The following is an 18,499-nucleotide window of genomic DNA, read 5'->3' on the forward strand; positions in this document are numbered from 1 at the left end:
TGCAATACCCATATATGGCTACAGATGAGACGCAAGCAATACAACCAAAATTACGTCACTAGCAGCTGCGTTCGCAATGTTTACTGGGGAAAATATATAGATAGGTTATAAAACAATAAAAAGTCTGAATCACTTCGAACTCTGCTTCTAAAAATACAATGAGCATGCGGTTCGCTTTGCTGGAAAAAACGATCGTATAAACGAATTTTCTCGAAACAAAATAACTTGATAATTGATAAACAAACAAAGCTGACGACGTAAAAACGCTTTTGGCATTTCAAGTTCACGTGAACAGTGGCAGATTAACAAGTTGAATCAGTCACATAATGAAAAAATAAAGCAGCCCTGCCCCGAACTTCCAGGGAACCGGGAAATTTTTCGTACTTCCCACTCATGAATGAATGGCTAAAGGACCGCCTTCCACCCCTAGTTACAGTCAATATACCAACGTCTAAATTATGTAGGCCAAGTAATATTTATCATATCAAGGAGTTTACTACCCGCATAGTATCGCAACATCTCAGTAGTCAATCCCTTCGCACCAACGCATCCCAAAATAAAAGCTATACTTTGTACCCGTCTGGTATGTAGGTAAGCATGTTTTTCACCAGATTTTTATTCTATATGTGGCGGAAACGCATTAACTGCCGCCAAGGCCTGATTCTCCTATGTGGTCCATGGTGCCAAGCAATGTTCGCTTCATTTGTGCATTTTAAATTTATAATACGTTTCTCCTCAAAAAAGCTTGTTTCTGTTGCTAGGTTTTTTTCCCTTTCTCGTCCCAGACGCCACGGACGACTTCAGTGTGTGTAGAAAGACGAGAAAACTCCTGGTTTTAATTGTAGTGGCAAATGGTATGGTGTAAATTATTATATGATATAATCCTGGACGTAGACCCGTTAGCGAGTTGTGTGGCACTGAACATAACAATAGCAAAGAAAAAACAGACAAATAAAACCAGTCGGCTGAGTCCAAAAACACCAAAACGTATGAAAATAGAACAAACTAACAGCTTTAAAATAAAAAGACATGGTAAACAAGGTCTTTTGATATCGGTCACAGCAAAATATGAAATTATACAGAGATCACCAACAACCCAAAGACCAAACAACACTCTTTACGTGCAGCTCCAATCTTTATTTATAAACCTAATTGAAAATTATCATAAAAATTAATAATTCATGCAAAGGATGGTTCAACTACAAGCACGCTAAGCTACTATGTTTGGCCTGCGCACATTTGTAATAGACAATGGCGTGTATCCGTTTCCGTCAAAACTTTACTGGTTTTAGTTAGTTTATAAGCATTAGTTCTGTATTGAATAAAATTTAGGGATTTATCAACAAGATTTAGTTAGGATATATCGATTAATTTAGGTTCTATGCGGAAGTTGGATTGAAATTAAGATCGGGATCCAGTATGATGAAAAAAGCTGATGTCATAGCAGAAATGGAAACACCGATTAGCCGCATTCTCAACAGGCTACTATCCTTTTATTGTGCAGTGAATTTGTTCCTGCCGCTACAGAAATTAGCTTACTTGAGCTGTAACATAGCAAACGAGAAGCAACATTTATGACAAAATTTAACTAACAAATAGCGAAAATAAATAATAATTTAATATAGGCTATAAATAATATTAATAAATAACATAAGTGAAAAACTTACGACAATTTACGTTTCTGTCGTTTGTAACCCTTTCTTTTATAAATGGATGGTTTTATGTACATTTTTTCAAATCTAATTTTGCTTTATATCAATTTTGTATTCACTCAATAAACTTTTGATTTTGTTTGCAGCATGTTGGCCAATAGACTATGTTTGTTGTGTAGTTGCGATTACTAGTGACTAGTTGATTATTATCGGTCCCTGGTTAGTGGTTAGGCTACTTATTCATTATCATTATTTTACAAAAATAACTTCATCTATGAATAAGCAACCAGGGAACACGTAACCAAATTTACATTTATGCGTCATAATTTGATGGTTATGTCACAAACACTGGGTGTTATAAATAATTCTTCTAAAGGAATGTGTAAACTGTGAAGAGTGTAAAAGACTCCTTTTGATGAAGTTGGTAGTGCCCCAAAATGCTTTTGCATTTCTGTGAAGAAGACGATTGAAAAGACCAAAGACGGAACCACTGCGCTTACCCAAATCACTACTTTACGATTAGTTTTACCAAGAAAAAGTTTGCTTGGTATGGTATGATAATAATCTTTATCTTTGGAAAGATGAAAGTTTTTTGCATGACAAAATGACGTTTTTTCGGTACAAACTTATTGCACTGGAAACGCTGAATTATGACGACATAAAACGCATTGTCACGCATTTCCACCTTGAAAGACGAGGCGGCGGTATTCCTACAGAGTTATAAAAGAGTGACCGACAAAAAAGGTTAAAAACAACTTTATTAAACAGGTGCAGATGCCGTTAATGCACAATTCAAAAGTATTGCAAAAATTATTTCTAAAAACCATCGAAGTTTGAAGTAGAAATTAGTTTGAATCATAACGATTGCAGTTTCTCTTCATGGTATTCTGTTGTGACGAATGACGTTTGAGTCTATGACGTTTCGCTCACATGACAGCCTAAATTGTGTCATTTCTTTTGTCAGAAATTTCTCAGACCTTTGAACACCAGGAAGCGTACTGTTCTTTGGGGCAATTTAGACTATTACATAAGAACTGAAATTTGAGGTCGTATGAGGTTTCAGGCGAGAACTCGTGATCCAACAGGCTTGTGTGATTCGCTGTCATTTTCTCGTGGTGTGTTGTATAACTACAGTACTTGGAATGCTTGTCTGTAAACATCTGGCTTCAGATTGCGAAGTGGATTCTTTTTTTCTTTTTTGATCGAAATATGTTTACCGAATTTGTTATTCATTGATCTCTTGCACGGTGATGAATCAGCGCAAAAGGGTTAGCCAAGGCAGTACGAACATCATAGGAGAATCAATCCAATTTGGCGATATCCAGCGGTATACTGCAAATGATCAAAATATGGGTTTGGGGTTTGGAGAAAGCTTTCCTGACGATAATATAACAGATGATAGCCAGACTGTGGAGAGTGGTAGTGGCAGCATAAATTTCAATGATGCAAAGCCAATTGTTGCCACTTACTTTGATGAAAAAATTCCTGTACCTAAAAAAGATGAAGAAGAAAACAAAAACTTCCGATGTGGCCCCTTGTACACTGCTAACATGCCACCATTTAGCTGGAGAAAGTTATGGGCTTTTACAGGACCAGGATTTTTGATGAGCATTGCGTATTTGGATCCTGGGAATATTGAATCTGATTTGCAGTCTGGTGCCATAGCAGGGTTTCAACTACTGTGGTTACTTCTTCTAGCAACACTTATGGGATTGCTAATGCAACGGTTATCGTCACGACTAGGTGTAGTAAGTGGTTTGCATTTAGCAGAAGTTTGCAACCGCCAATACAGAAAAGTACCTCGCATTATACTATGGTTGATGATTGAAATAGCTATTGTGGGATCGGATATGCAAGAGGTTATTGGATCAGCCATCGCATTTTTCCTGCTGTCCGGTGGTGCTATTCCACTGTGGGCTGGGGTTTTGATTACAGCTATTGATGCGTTTGTATTTTTACTTTTGGACAAATATGGGCTCAGAAAACTAGAAGCTTTCTTTGCCTTTTTAATCACGATTATGGCTGTAACATTCGGTTATGAATACGTGACTGTTGCTCCAGACCAAGGACAAGTAATTTTTGGAACTTTGGTGCCACATTGTAACAACTGTGGTGAAAAACAACTTTTACAAGCGGTCGGAATTATTGGTGCTGTAATTATGCCGCATAATATGTATTTGCATTCTGCCCTCGTAAAATCCAGAGATGTTAATCGTGCCAAGCCTAGAGATGTGCGAGAAGCCAACTTTTATTTTTTAGTTGAATCGAGCATTGCACTACTTGTATCATTTATCATCAATTTGTTTGTAGTGTCCGTGTTTGCGGAAGCATTCTATGGCAAAACAAATGTTCAACTTAATGCTACATGTTCCAATGTGACTAACATTCCCATAACACATAATGTGTTTCCCATTAATAATGAAACAATTAATTCTACAGTAAGTGTTGATATCTACAAAGGAGGTATCATGCTGGGTTGTTTTTTTGGGCCAGCTGCTTACTATATTTGGGCGATAGGGATCTTGGCTGCTGGTCAAAGTTCCACAATGACAGGCACTTATTCAGGACAGTTTGTTATGGAAGGATTTCTTGATTTACGTTGGAGTCGGGCAAAGCGAATACTTCTCACGCGATCGATTGCAATTTGTCCAACACTATTACTTGCTGTGTTTTCGGATATCACCCACTTGACTGGATTGAATGACCTGCTTAATGTTTTGCAAAGTCTTCAACTGCCATTTGCACTTGTACCAGTTCTACATTTTACAAGCATGACCACGATTATGGGAGAATTTACCAATAATTTGGCCTGGAAAATAATTGGTGGGCTAATATCATTGATAGTCATAATAATCAACATGTATTTTGTAGTTATATACATTCAAGAATTACAAGTTGCGCTTGTTGTGGTAGTTAGTGTTGTTGTTGTATTTTATCTCTTGTTTGTTGCATACTTAGTTTGGTTAATGTTGAAAGTTGTAATTGATTGCCGAAAAGTGAATACCGACTATGTTTTACAAGAAAATGAAGATTTTAGCGGAAGTACCTAACTGAAGTATTTTTTATACTACAAGTGGATTACCTTTTACACTATTTTGTCCTGGTGAAGTAAAATATTATCATTTCAGGACTTTGCATTTGTATGCTTTATATTTAAGTATAATACATTTTTGATTTCATTGTGCCTTTACTGACTTACAGTACAAGTAAGTCATCTTTGATTTGCTTTAATGTAGGGTTTGTGCAATAAGTCTTTTGATAACTTTTGATAACTTTGTCACTTCAACTAACTTTAATTCATGTTTTAAGTAGTACAGATTTATATATGTATCAATATCTCATAAGTCATACTATATTGTACATCAAATGGTAGCAAATTTCACAGATTCAAGCTTGCATAACACAATCTATGTATATATTTCGGGTTCATCAGAGATATACTTCTCACCTTCATTTAGAATTATTTATTGCGTCATAATATTAAGATATGCTGCTTATAAACAACTTTTTCTGCAATGCTCATTAATATTTGTGATTTTTGTTCAGAATGAGTCAGTTATTCTATTCAATGTCATCCTTTTTCTTAAATGTAATTCTTGTGGTATTACAAATTATCTTAATATGTTGCATGTGTTATGAAGTCTGAATATGTTAAGCATGATATGTAAGTATTTAAATATATCATATGTGTGTACTGTCAAACCAGGCATTGTAAATGTTTCAGAGAAAATAGAAAAAATGTTAAATGGGGTGTTTTTTTCAAGCCTTGCTGGCGAGACACTTATACAAAAACAACTTCTTTCTTCAACTGTGAAATGGCAACCTGAGGTTTTTGCTGGTTGGTTGAAAAAGTGCAATGTTGGGCCTCCGAAATGTGCTGTACATAATGGGATGCATTACATTCACATCCGATCTGGCAAGGTTTATATTGTGGTCGTGACAGATAGTAGTAATGCCTCTCCCTTTGTTATTGTGGACTATTTGCATAGATTGTCCGAAATTTTAACTGATCTACTGGGAACACCCACACCGGAATCATTGTTGGATAACATTGGACTTGTCTATGAACTTCTCAGTGAGTCAACCTGCGCGGGGTTTCCAAAACTAACTGATACAACGAAGCTTAAGCCTTTTCTTTCAAGTACAGTTATTCAACCAAATAAATCTGATGATTTGCTAAGTATGTTGCCAGATAATCTATTCGGCATTGCTGAAAAAGAAAAACGTGAAATTCCTAGTCAGTCATCCAAGAAGCCATTGCTTAATAACAAAATTGAAACTCAGAAAAATGAAGTCTACATTGACTTGATCGAAACCTTGTCTGTTATTTTTGACGCAAGTGGAAATTTAATGCTCTGCAATATCATTGGGAAACTAAATGTAAAAAGCTATTTGTCCGGTGATGCAAACATGACCATTTCATTTAATCAGCCAAATGGTGAACTTTCCCAAGCTATTACTCATTCCTCTGTAAATAAAAGTAACCTACCTCAAGATATAAAAATGCAGGTATCTCCCGGTAACTTTCATGCTTTGTCATATAATCTATCAAACATCGGAGAAAGTGTGTCTATGCCATTTACATTGTATTCAAGCATCATGCCTTATCCTCAAGATAAGATGTTAACACTTAGTTTAAAGATTCACTGCGACTTACCAGTGAGGCATCCTGCAATGAACTTGGTTGGAAAAATTGCCATTCCGGAATGTGCAGTGAGTGCAAGTGGTATTTCAAGCCTAGTCAATATTACTTTTAATCATGACAGAAAGCGAAGTGAATACTGCTTTAGTTGTCCACTGTTTCCTGGCAATTCTCATCATACTGTAACAGTCAAACTTATACTGTCATCATGGACAGCTGCAATGGTTTTCGAGCTTGACAAAGTTTTGTTGCAATTTGAAGCCCCTATGATGTGTCATTCTGAAATAAAAATAACAGACTTAAAAGTTAAAAGTGTTAATACTTCAAGTTTACAAATTAACAAGTGGGTGCGATATTTGACATTTGCTAATTCATATGAATTTTATTTAAAAGACGACTGGTTTCCTCACACTGAAATGATATAGAGAAAATGTCTTAATATTCAAGACGTATTTTTATTTATTTATATTATATACCTTATGCTCTGTTTACAACTTATATACATGTCATGTACAGTTTTATACCTTGCTTGTAGTGGATGCATGTTTAATGGATGAACATACAGTATGTAACGGATATAGTCTTAATCATTTACACCTCGGATTTAGATATCAAGGATTTATTATTGCATGTAACGGTTGCAGTAGGTTACGTTCTCAATTCCGTTTGAGGTATAACAATGCAAAATGAATTGTGTGTAATGAATCCATTCATCATTGCAATAACTGTTTTGTTAATAAGGTCTAGTGTAGTTCAATCGCTATTGAGAAGGTATGTCATAGCATAATTCACTACAGGCAAGTGCAGGTGTTTTACCGTCATATTTAGCATCTTAATTTTTTTATGCGTAGCTGGCGCGAAGACTGTGATTGTTGCGATTCTTGTCGCGTAGTGTATAAGCACTAACATAAGAAACCATAAAACTAGCTTCAATAGGATATTTTCGAGAGTATTCCGAAAGACCTACATCCTATGATACATTCCAAATAAAAACATTTATGAATGGACTCTTAAACATTTAGCACTTGACAAAAATAACAAAACATTTTTGCAACTTCTCATCGTTAACAATATGCAAGAGTTGAATTCTTGCATTTATTTTAACATGGCACGCGACAATGTAACAACGTAGGCACACATACTCAGGCCAAGAAACTTTATCCAGTTAACACTGTATCTGCTTATTGGTTAAGGCTGTTATCGAATGTCGGCAGGGAAGAAAATTATTCGGGTTCATGCCAACTTGAATATCGTGCTGGTCGACAAGAACGACTTCTTTTTAATACTTGTATTAACAATAAAAAGTTGCCGAGATCTTTTTACAACATGATCGACGCAATCACTAAAAAATTTGCTTGTTTTAAAAAATAAGGTGCTTTGAAGCAGGCCCATCAACACTTGAGTTTCATTTAGTAGAAGCCGCATAACCACATTGGGAGTAATGAGTAATCAAACTATTTTGGTTGACCATTTTAATTTTGAACATGCATAACTTAGCTTTCAGCCTTCCAATACTATCGAGGTCAGGTGTCTTCAACCTTTTTTGTGAAATCACCCCCTTTTCAGAGTTCTGGGTCAAAATCGCCACTGTGATTATTTTTCTACGAATGTAGGCTACTTGCTTCTTGCGATATACTATACGCTTTAAAGTTATCACAAAAAAGAAAGAACAATCAGAAACAAGCACATTTTATTCAGATAACAGCATGTTCAAGCTAATGCGACCCTTGTGCCTGGTGTTTTTTTGCAAGACTAGTAAACGCTGATTGTAAGCAAGAAAGCTTAAGTCGTAGGCTATTGCATTTCACGCTGGGGTTATTTTGAATTCGGCGAGTTCATAATGCAATGTAGATAACATGTTTATAAAATAGGATGGCAATTCATTAGGTTATCTTAGTACAATGAGTTCAAAACTGCAAGTTGGATAACATGTTTCCAGAACAGGTTGTCAATCAACTATTCTTCGATTGGATAACAATTGTGTCGTGAACTGAGAATGAACTTATGGCAAGTATGATGTTATATTGTTATGCAATAATAGAGCGGTAGATAGCAGATACGTACATAAATATAACATCACAACTTGGAAGACAATGGAAATCGCATCTTCCGCCCCCTTAAAAAATAGAATCGCTCCCCAACTTCACAAGTTGTCACAATTGCCCCCTTGATAGACAATATCGCTCCCTGGGGGGCGATTTCGCCCCCATTGAATAACCCTGATCTAGATGAAACTTTGAAAATTTAAGTTAGTATGCGAAAAAATGCTACATAAAATGCAAGCAGGCAAAATATCATATAGGCCTACTGCCATATTTTCAAAATTGCGTTTATGTTCATACAAAGTTACCAACGAAGAAAACGATCGTAATAAAGTATTTTACTTCATCGATTGATTGTTTGTTAAAAGAATAAGCTTACACAAAGATGTTAACTTGAAATTTATTGCGCCGGTATAATTGGAAGATGATAAAACTGTTTTACAAGTTATGCATAATTTATAATATTTCCAATTTGCCTCTACGTATGTTAACAAAATTGCAAGACAGTTTATTAAATGTAAAGTGTTCGATTTGTTTGTAATAGAATAAATTATTATGATGCAAAAATCCCCTGCAATACCATACCAAATGTATTTCATCAACAAACAATTCACGTCATAACGCTTTATAAGAAAAGCATTACATGTGACATGTGGGCTTAAGTAAAAATGTTGGGATGCGACCCTTTGTAACTTAATGGGTTATTATTAGGGCAAGTTTTTGTTGCGCTAAAATCATGAGAAAGTTGCACTTAATTTTAACAAAAGTTGCAGTAAAAAGTTGCATTTATGCACAAGTTTTTTAAAATTATTAGGGTATGAGATACTCGAAAGGTTCCGTTGTATAACCTAACAGTTTAAGATTTGCAGGGTGTCTGCCTGTTCCGTTTCTTTCTCCGCTATTCAATCGATCATGCATACATTTTTATGTTCTTTAGGTTTGAAACCTACATGACAGCATTTGGATTACGTCTAATTTGGTACTTTCCCATTTTATGAACGGCCTGGCGAGACCGCCGAAAATTACATTTTTTGCCGGTACGCAGCAAGAAAATAACGCAATGCGGAAATAATTTTCTGCAAAAAGCCAAACAGCAAAGCGATAACCCACCCCTCTCCTCCTCCCAAAACAAGTCAAATACCACACCCCAAACCCCCTAGGTCTACAAACTTGATCCAAGGCATTGCAGCAAAACTCAGTGTTGGCGACTTTAACAAAATCAATAGCCTGAAAACGATGACTCAGTGAAAAGGTAATTTTTGGCGGTTTCGCCTGGGCGTAAGTGAAATCGGAAAGGACCTCATATTTAAACGACAATGAATTAATCAAGCGATCTATTTACATACAGTGACAAATATTTCCACACATTGTCTGGGGAGAAATGGCGATCGTTTGCATGTTATGCATGCAAAGGCATACATATGCATATGCAAATGCACATTATGCATAAATAGTTATGCATGCTTGCATGTTGCATTTATAGCATGTTTTTTAAATCACTCCTTTACATTTTGCGCAATATATACTTGATAAAAGTTGCAGTAAAAAGTTGCATGAAAAATAGAAAAAAGTTGCAAAAAGTTGCAATATAAAATTCCTACAAACAGCTTTAAACATCATACTACATAAATTCTGAGTATTTAGGAAGCTGCCGGAAGCTGTAAAAAAAAGTTGCAAAAGTTGCAAAAACTTGCCCTAGTTATTATAAATGATAGTTTTACATGTTTTGAGTTAGTACGATGATTTTCGCTCAGTATTTTTTGCATGACTATGTTCGGCAGTGAAACCGGACTGAATAAATATATTCATAAAACGATTCACCTACTTTGTATTTAGGATAATCCAGAGTAATAAATTTTCACCGATTGACAGATTACGAACGAAACCAAAATTTTTCTTTAACGTCCATTTTTTTCTTGCAATTCAAATTGTTGAAATAGCTTATACTGTGGATAGCCTATAGGTCTAGATGTGTGTATAAATTACGTAAGGAAATATTTTTATATTAGCAATTACATTAACGCTATGGATTTTAACATTATTGATAAAACGATGAAAAATATTTTAGTACGATCATTTCTTTTGTTGCTAATTTTGCATGAAAATTAATACTCAAATGAAAGATTGGCTAACGAAACGTATGGCAAAATTTTCTGTATTCTATCCTAAAAGTTTCATCCTTGTAGCATTTGTAAGTTTTAAGTTATAGGGCTATAGGCTATTCACTTTCAAAATTGGCTTTGATTTATGACAATTATGTGTCGTGAAGTCTTAAGAACCATTACTCTGTGTAAAAACGGAAACAGATTTAATACTGCAGAGGTTATTAATGCAGATGCAGAGCTTATCTGTCTTAACTTATGTTATGTTATCTTAATTTACCTGTTGAATTAATTATCTGACTCTATTGTTGCGTGCGGTTAGAATACTCTAACCTCTTGTCAGCCGAAAGATTTTAATATTACAACATATATACAGTAGTTTACAAGAAAAGGTTTTTATTGTAGGTGCTGTACACTTTCTCAATATTACGCATAATCAAAAACATAGTAATACCACTGCTTATAAGATGTCTATTGAGTTGCTATCACCATGACTTGCGTAGTAAGCTCATATGACTCTCTCTGTATATCTCCATCTGTGTGTCTGCTCGCTGGTAGTGGTAGAAGTGCGAGCTTATAAAATGTGAAGTGATGGGACTGAAAATATTCGACAAGAAAAACGCAGCATTTCAGAAGAAGATGCGAAGCGTGTGCAGCGAAGAACACAATGTGTTGCCGATGGGAGTTACATGCAGTTGAAGCTGACGTGTAGATAAATTATTATCAGTAAAAAGTTACCGTCAACCGGGGTTACTATGATAAGATTCAGGACATTTCTTTGCCTCCTCTCTCACATGTTGCTCAAAAAGGGTCTGTTTCTTGAATGAGTAACACTTTGGTCCTAAGCTTCTCAAAAAAATAGAAAAAATTCATTTTTATGTTTTCACACTTTTTATTCAACTTTAAAAAACTATCGTAGTAGCCCCTGGGTTGGGGCTACTACGATAATACATTGTAAATACCTAAAATGTTCATTGTAGCCCTCCCTTGGGGCTTTTCTAATAGTTTTTTGCATTAAACAAAACATCACAGCAATAAAAAACATAAGTGTCAAAAAAACATTGTTAAGCACAGCTGCAATAATCGGAGGCACTCAATCCACCATTGTCTCTGAGGCAGATTTTGTGATACCACAAATCACAATTGTCACATCCCTCCCAATCCACATCTCTGCTTCTACCTCGTGGAGGGTCCAAGAGGTTGCAGATGACGCAAACTTCATGATGAAATGATGAAATTGCTGCTCCTGGAGTTATCTTGGGACCACGTTTTCTTGATGCTGTTTGTCTTGGTGAAATATATGCCTCAAGCATTGTGGCGACAGCATTACCAAGCACTTCTTGAACTGGCTGAGAATTGGTAGGTGGCAGTCGCTTCAGCACTTGCTCTCGGTCTTTTGGGAAAATTCCACAGGCTTTAAACCCTGCGACCAAATTTTGCTGCTTTTCTTTCAACCCATCACAGAGTCTTTTGAGCAACATAGGAAAAATATTCTTCGGAATGGAGTTTTTGGAACGACTCTCTTTCCTCCATTCTGCTAAAATTCGACGCCACATTCGTTTACCTGGCCCAAAGACACTGACGTCCAATGGTTGAAGGAGATGCGTCGCATTCGGAAGCAGGCTAACAAACTTAATGTCATTTTCCTCACAAGCCTTCAAGACTGTTTCACTAAAATGAGAGGCCAAGTTGTCACCCAGCATAATCTTGGTTCCAGAAACAAACCAAAAAATCATTTTTCAAACAAAGAAGCGTCAAACCAACCACTCACGGAATGGTCGTATAAAGCATTTTGGGGTCCATTTCGAGTCCACTCTGCATAAAGATTCTTTGACTTAAAACAGTCATTGGTGGCAAAAACTGCCCTGCACCATTTCCGCAAAACATTACGCTTATAGCCTGTTTGGACGAGGCTATTTTCCTTTCTACACGTCTCAGTCCGCCATAGTAGTATTACCATAGTTATTACCATAGTAGCCCCCAAAATCAAAGTAGCCCCGGTTGACGGTAAGAAGCGGGCATTTGCAATAAATATTTCTTATCAACACAGGTGCTGGAAACAACCTGGGAACGTACTAAAAGGAGTTTTCACATGAAGTTGTTTAGAGTAGGTTTCCAAATATCAATGACAGTTGAAGTGTTATCAAAATCCAAGTTTATAAACTTCAAATCAGTAACTAGAAAACACTTTTCCAAGAAATGATGTAATGGTATTAAAAATGCCACCCAGGCCGCTACAATACAAATTGCTAAAATTGAAAGATTGCCAGAGTCACAGATGTCTGCTCCAGACAAGGCACGAAGAAAAGGATAATTCCCTGGGACCATCCAACAAAATGTCACAATGGGATTGTGGTGAATGACAGATATTAACGTTACAGGCATCCTCTGGTTGCCGTTGGAGAGAGAGAGAGAGATAGCCCATCATGACTCCGAGATGATCTGACTCCAATAACAGTTCCGTGTTCTTCTCGACTTGCATTGCAAGTAAACCGACGTTGCCAGCAAAATGAGAAACGTTGATAAACTTGTATTGAAGCCGAAATGAATAAAATAAAGTAAATGAAAGTCTGCATGGACACACGCGTTTATATAAGAAGCTTATACATTAATTTAGGCAATTAGCGGTATGAATAAAAACATGTGGAATGTAAAGTTTTTAAAGGGAAGTGCCCAATTGGCACGACTGTGTGGCATTAACCGCCACAGGATAAAGTGAAAAGTACCTGAGTAATGTAACATCAAAAGAAAATAGCAGAATTTTGTTGGCATTTTAAGAATCAGCCTATTATTATCCTGTTTCAAAAATATGTTGAAAATGATTTCAGTTCTCTTTTTAGTGATGTACTCTCACCATTGGACACTTACGCTTACTAAGCTTGTCTTTATGAAAGTTCCGATAGATACACCACTCCACTCACTGTCCCACACACATCTTTTACGTGTTTTCTTGAATTCTATATCGTATTGCCCAAGTTTGAAACTGTTCGCCATGACCGCTGAGCAAGAGCATACCGGCATATTACGGTGCATTACTGCACTATACGCCAATACGTTATAATGTGTAATTGAAATATGTACTTGCTTGACAATTGTTGTTTTATTTTAGCTGTTAGGTTTCTATAGTAATTAATATACACTGAACACTCAGCAAAAGCTATGCTGAGGTTCGGTCCTTAGTGCTTTTCCCAAATACGTTGCAAACTTTGCAATCTGGCTGCATGCTGCAATTTGGAATTTGTGACATAAAGTTTTTTAATACATTTGATCAAAATTATTATCATGATTTTTATCTTTCACAAAGTACTGCCTGGTCTAGTGCAGTTAAGTGCACATGTCCACTCCGTAGTCGAGTTCTTTGAGCGCTAGCCTCACAATACATATGGCTCAGGTTCCGTGTTCGATACCCATTGACACTATGCTGTTGTAATGTCCTTGGGTAAAGCATTAATCACACTTGCTCCTGTTCAATGGACCTGGTATACAGTTCTAAATTCGGGAAATACTAGAAAAAAATGAAAACACTAAAATGAAAAGTGTGTGACAATCGGAATTTGCATAAAGGCTAGCTCGTTAACCGGGGCTCAAGCAATGAGGTATCATTGCCGGTTTAAGTGGTTCAGCAACATTCCTTTGCCCGAAGATAAACATTATTATACCATACCAATCACATGATGTCACAATTTGAGTGGCTGGGGTTTAATACTCGAATTTATGCATCCTGAGGTTGTGCACTTCTGGACTAGACTCGTACTATGAATAAAAGTAAGCAGTTAAATAGTACGTAGTATAATTTAGTCTCAGTCATTGTTTTAAAAAGTTTGTACTGTTATTCATGAAGATTTGTTGCAAGCTTACAGCCACAGAAGTTTATTCAGAAAAAAGTTAGAAAATTCTTAATTCAGGTTGAGCATTGTAATATTTTTAAGGCTTTCAGACTCAATTATTATTCAGCAGAGGAAGTTGTTTGTTCAAAGTTATTTTTTGCAATTTTTTATTAACTTATAGTATAATATTGTAAAGTACTTTAGTAACCTAGATTTATTTTCTTAAGCTTTTGGTTAGATCGAACATCAAATAATTCCTTAAATGGCTGAAACCACCTTTTTACATACATATACTTTGAAACAAATAGCCTATTTACAGTTATTTGGTTATTTTTATTTTAAAACTACCAATGTGCAAAAAATATTCTGTTTGATATCATTGCAGTTTCCAGTGATGGAATCATGGTCTCTTGCTTTGTGACAATAACCACACATAACAACAAAAATTGCATTGTATTTTTTACTACAAATGTCTCATACTTCCATTTGATTGATTTAAGTAATTGTTTGAACTGAATCTCAGAATTTGCGGGGTCTTTACCAAATCAGTATCAATCAATTACGCTATTCATTAACCTCTTGCGCAGTGATAAATCAGTGCAAACAGCATAACCAAAACAATATGAACTCTACCGAAGAAGCTATTCAAATTAGGGAATTACAGCAGTGTGCTGCAACTGATCAAAGAGTAAGTGCTCATGAAGATACTATGACAGATGATATGCAGACTACAGAAAGTAGTAGTGATAGTGCAAGCTGTGATGAGACAAAGCCATTAAATGCCAATTATTTTGATGAAAAGATCCCTGTACCAAGAACAGATGAAGAAGAAATGGAAAACTTCCGATGTGGTCCTTTGTACACTGCTAACATGCCACCATTTAGCTGGAGAAAGTTATGGGCTTTTACAGGACCAGGATTTTTGATGAGCATTGCATATTTGGATCCTGGGAATATTGAATCTGATTTGCAGTCTGGTGCCGTAGCAGGGTTTCAGCTTCTCTGGGTACTTCTTCTAGCAACACTTATGGGATTACTAATGCAACGGTTATCCTTACGACTTGGGGTAGTAAGTGGTTTGCATTTAGCAGAAGTTTGCAATCGCCAATACAGAAAAGTACCTCGCATTATGCTATGGTTGATGATTGAAATAGCTATTGTAGGATCGGATATGCAAGAGGTTATTGGATCAGCCATCGCATTTTTCCTGCTGTCCGGTGGTGCTATTCCACTCTGGGCTGGGGTTTTGATTACAGCTATTGATGCGTTTGTATTTTTGCTGTTGGACAAATATGGGCTCAGAAAACTAGAAGCTTTCTTTGCCTTTTTAATCACGATTATGGCTGTAACGTTCGGTTATGAATACGTGACTGTTGCTCCAGACCAAGTACAAGTAATTTTTGGAACTTTGGTGCCACATTGTAACAACTGTGGTGAAAAACAACTTTTACAGGCGGTCGGAATTATTGGTGCTGTAATTATGCCGCATAATATGTATTTGCATTCTGCCCTTGTAAAATCCAGAGATGTTAATCGTGCCAAGCCTAGAGATGTGCGAGAAGCCAACTTTTATTTTTTAGTTGAATCGAGCGTTGCATTACTTGTATCATTTATCATCAATTTGTTTGTAGTGTCTGTGTTTGCGGAAGCATTCTATGGCAAAACAAATGTTCAACTTAACGCTACATGTTCCAATGTAACTAACATTCCCATACCGCATAATGTGTTTCCCATTAATAATGAAACAATAAGTACTGATATCTACAAAGGAGGTATCATGCTGGGTTGTTTTTTTGGGCCAGCTGCTTATTATATTTGGGCGATAGGAATTTTGGCTGCTGGCGAAAGTTCTACAATGACAGGCACCTATTCAGGTCAGTTTGTTATGGAAGGATTTCTTGATTTACATTGGAGTCGGGCAAAGCGAATCATTCTAACACGGTCAATTGCAATTTGTCCAACACTATTTCTTGCTCTGTTTTCAGACATCACTTATTTAAGCAAATTGAACGATTTGCTTAATGTTTTGCAAAGCTTTCTACTGCCATTTGCACTTGTACCACTTCTACATTTTACAAGCATGACCACAATTATGGGAGAGTTTACAAATAGCTTGGCCTGGAAAATAATTTGTGGGTTTATCTCATTGATAATCATAACAATCAACATGTACTTTGTGGTTACATTTGTTGAAAGATTAGATCAAGTTGCAGTTGTTGCAGTAGTTAGTGTTGTTGTTGTATTTTATCTCTTGTTTGTTGCGTACTTAGTTTGGTTGATGTTAAAAGTTGTAATTAATTGCCGAAAAGTGAATACCGACTATGTTTTACAAGAAAATGAAGATGATTGTAGTGATACACAATGATTTTTTATACTATGCAAAACTATTTTTGTCTTCATAAAATAGCATTTTGTTATTTTATGAGCTTTTATTTGTGTACTTTGTATGTTTAATTGCATTTCTTCATTTCAATGTGCCTTTACTGAATTACATTTTATCAAGGGAGGCATTCAGTATTTATTTATATACTGATTGGATTTGTGCAATAAATATTGTGTTTATATCATTTGGTTTTATTTATTTCCAGCTTCTGATTGTAAGTTTTCAAAGAAAATAGTACCAACTATGCCATGTTCTATATGCAGCATATTCTATTTATTAGTCGATGTTTAAACTTGACCAGATATATCTTTTGAGCTACCTTAATGATTTTTTGAATTTATGTTTGTATATTGCATACCATATTATGCATTTTGATAGTAGAACATTTCACACATTTGAACATACATAACGAAATGTAGTCAAGACTCAGAGATCGATTTTTACCGACTTTTATACTTGCTCACTCAGATTATCCTGTAGCAACCTTTATTTAGTTAGCAGAAAGAAGCTAATTTGATGAAATTATTGCCATTTATGAGCTAACTACATTCTCTCGTCGCCGACTTCAAAATATTTTTGAACTTAAACGCAATTACTGTGAGGATCATTCTCAGGTTATGTTTGGTTGTGGTCAAGTAAATGTTGACCAATTAAACATACTTTTTTTCGTGATTAATGATTTAAACCAACTGGTTCTCAGGGCAGATTTTGCTTTAAATTGATGAGCTTATATACCACTGATAGTCATAGCAATAAACATGTGTATTGTTATTTTATACATTCAACAATTCAATCAAGGCGTGCTTGTTGCAGTTGTGTTTTATTTGCGGTTTGGTTGATGTTAGTGTAAAATTACAATGGATTGCTTTTTACGCTTCTTATAAATGTTTTTACTGAATAGCGCTCACTTATAATCGAGTTATTTTTTGTTTGTATATGCAGGATTTGTGCAATAAAGACTTTTTGACAAACCTTCAACGTGATCTATTTCAAATTTTTGAAGTATAAAATATGCCATGATATATGTGCAACCTATCTCCGTTGCTCTTTTCAAATCTAGAAATCTCAAGTAAAATTGCAATTGATTAAGGTTACATATGTTTTGACCTGGAATAGGGGCATATTAGCGACAAACATTGCACTTGCAGCAGCATCTTTTACACAAAAAGTGCCGGTACCGACTGTGCTTGGCATATGCTTAACAAAAAAATCAAGCTGGATATGCTTAAAAAAACTTGTCACATGTTTGACACATTCAAGCTTATGATTACAGAGCTGGGCATGGGCAAACTCGTTTTGTGCAAGTGATTGTAGGAGCAGCAGCCGTAGTACGGTCTCAAAATGCAGGGAGCTTATCTGTTTTGTCTTCCGCTCATGTTTGTTGGCTTGTCACAAAAAACGTTGCAAACACACTTTGCAGTAAATGAATCTTACAAGTTTTGACTGCTTTGAGACTAATTTCCACTCAGGTTATTTAAAAAGTAAAAACAATGACTTGGCTTATTTTGCTCAAGTTGAATAGATTGACTTACTGACACTGCTAATGCTGAGAAAAACTATAGTACCTGATAAAATTAGAAACTGCGAAAACATGAATACAATGACTAAAAACTATAATAATGCAACAGATGTGGGATGCCAGGAAAGTGACGGTCTCATATAACTTACAATTGCAAAGACGTTCTGCATTACAACAGGCAAATCCAATTGGTTTTTTAAAATGCTCAAAAAGATAGCACTAGCTTGGATTTAACTATGATGCTCGCAAGCTTGATCATTTTTTTGTTCAAAAGTGAGAGTGGAAGTGGTATGTACTTGATCTTTCTTTAAAAAATAACCACCACTAACTTT

General features: G+C 35.8%; 2 protein-coding genes and 1 pseudogene across 2 annotated transcripts; all 3 read left to right on the forward strand.

Annotated features, from left to right (window-relative positions):
- The first annotated feature begins 2,598 nt into the window (after positions 1–2,598).
- LOC143452533 (natural resistance-associated macrophage protein 2-like) lies at positions 2,599–5,402 on the forward strand. Its single transcript, XM_076953546.1, has one exon. The coding sequence runs from the start codon at positions 2,903–2,905 to the stop codon at positions 4,700–4,702; it is 1,800 nt and encodes a 599-aa protein (XP_076809661.1). The 5' UTR covers positions 2,599–2,902; the 3' UTR covers positions 4,703–5,402.
- A 28-nt stretch (positions 5,403–5,430) lies between these two features.
- On the forward strand, positions 5,431–6,870 carry LOC143452540 (AP-4 complex subunit mu-1-like). The gene is made up of 2 exons (XM_076953557.1): positions 5,431–5,573; positions 5,642–6,870. Exons 1-2 carry the CDS (start codon positions 5,509–5,511, stop codon positions 6,717–6,719), a joined length of 1,143 nt encoding a protein of 380 aa, XP_076809672.1. The 5' UTR covers positions 5,431–5,508; the 3' UTR covers positions 6,720–6,870.
- A 4,104-nt stretch (positions 6,871–10,974) lies between these two features.
- LOC143453077 (natural resistance-associated macrophage protein 2 pseudogene) lies at positions 10,975–17,626 on the forward strand (annotated as a pseudogene).
- Positions 17,627–18,499: the final 873 nt, after the last annotated feature.

The sequence above is a fragment of the Clavelina lepadiformis genome, chromosome 1 (assembly GCF_947623445.1).
Source record: "Clavelina lepadiformis chromosome 1, kaClaLepa1.1, whole genome shotgun sequence".
NCBI lineage: Eukaryota > Metazoa > Chordata > Ascidiacea > Aplousobranchia > Clavelinidae > Clavelina > Clavelina lepadiformis.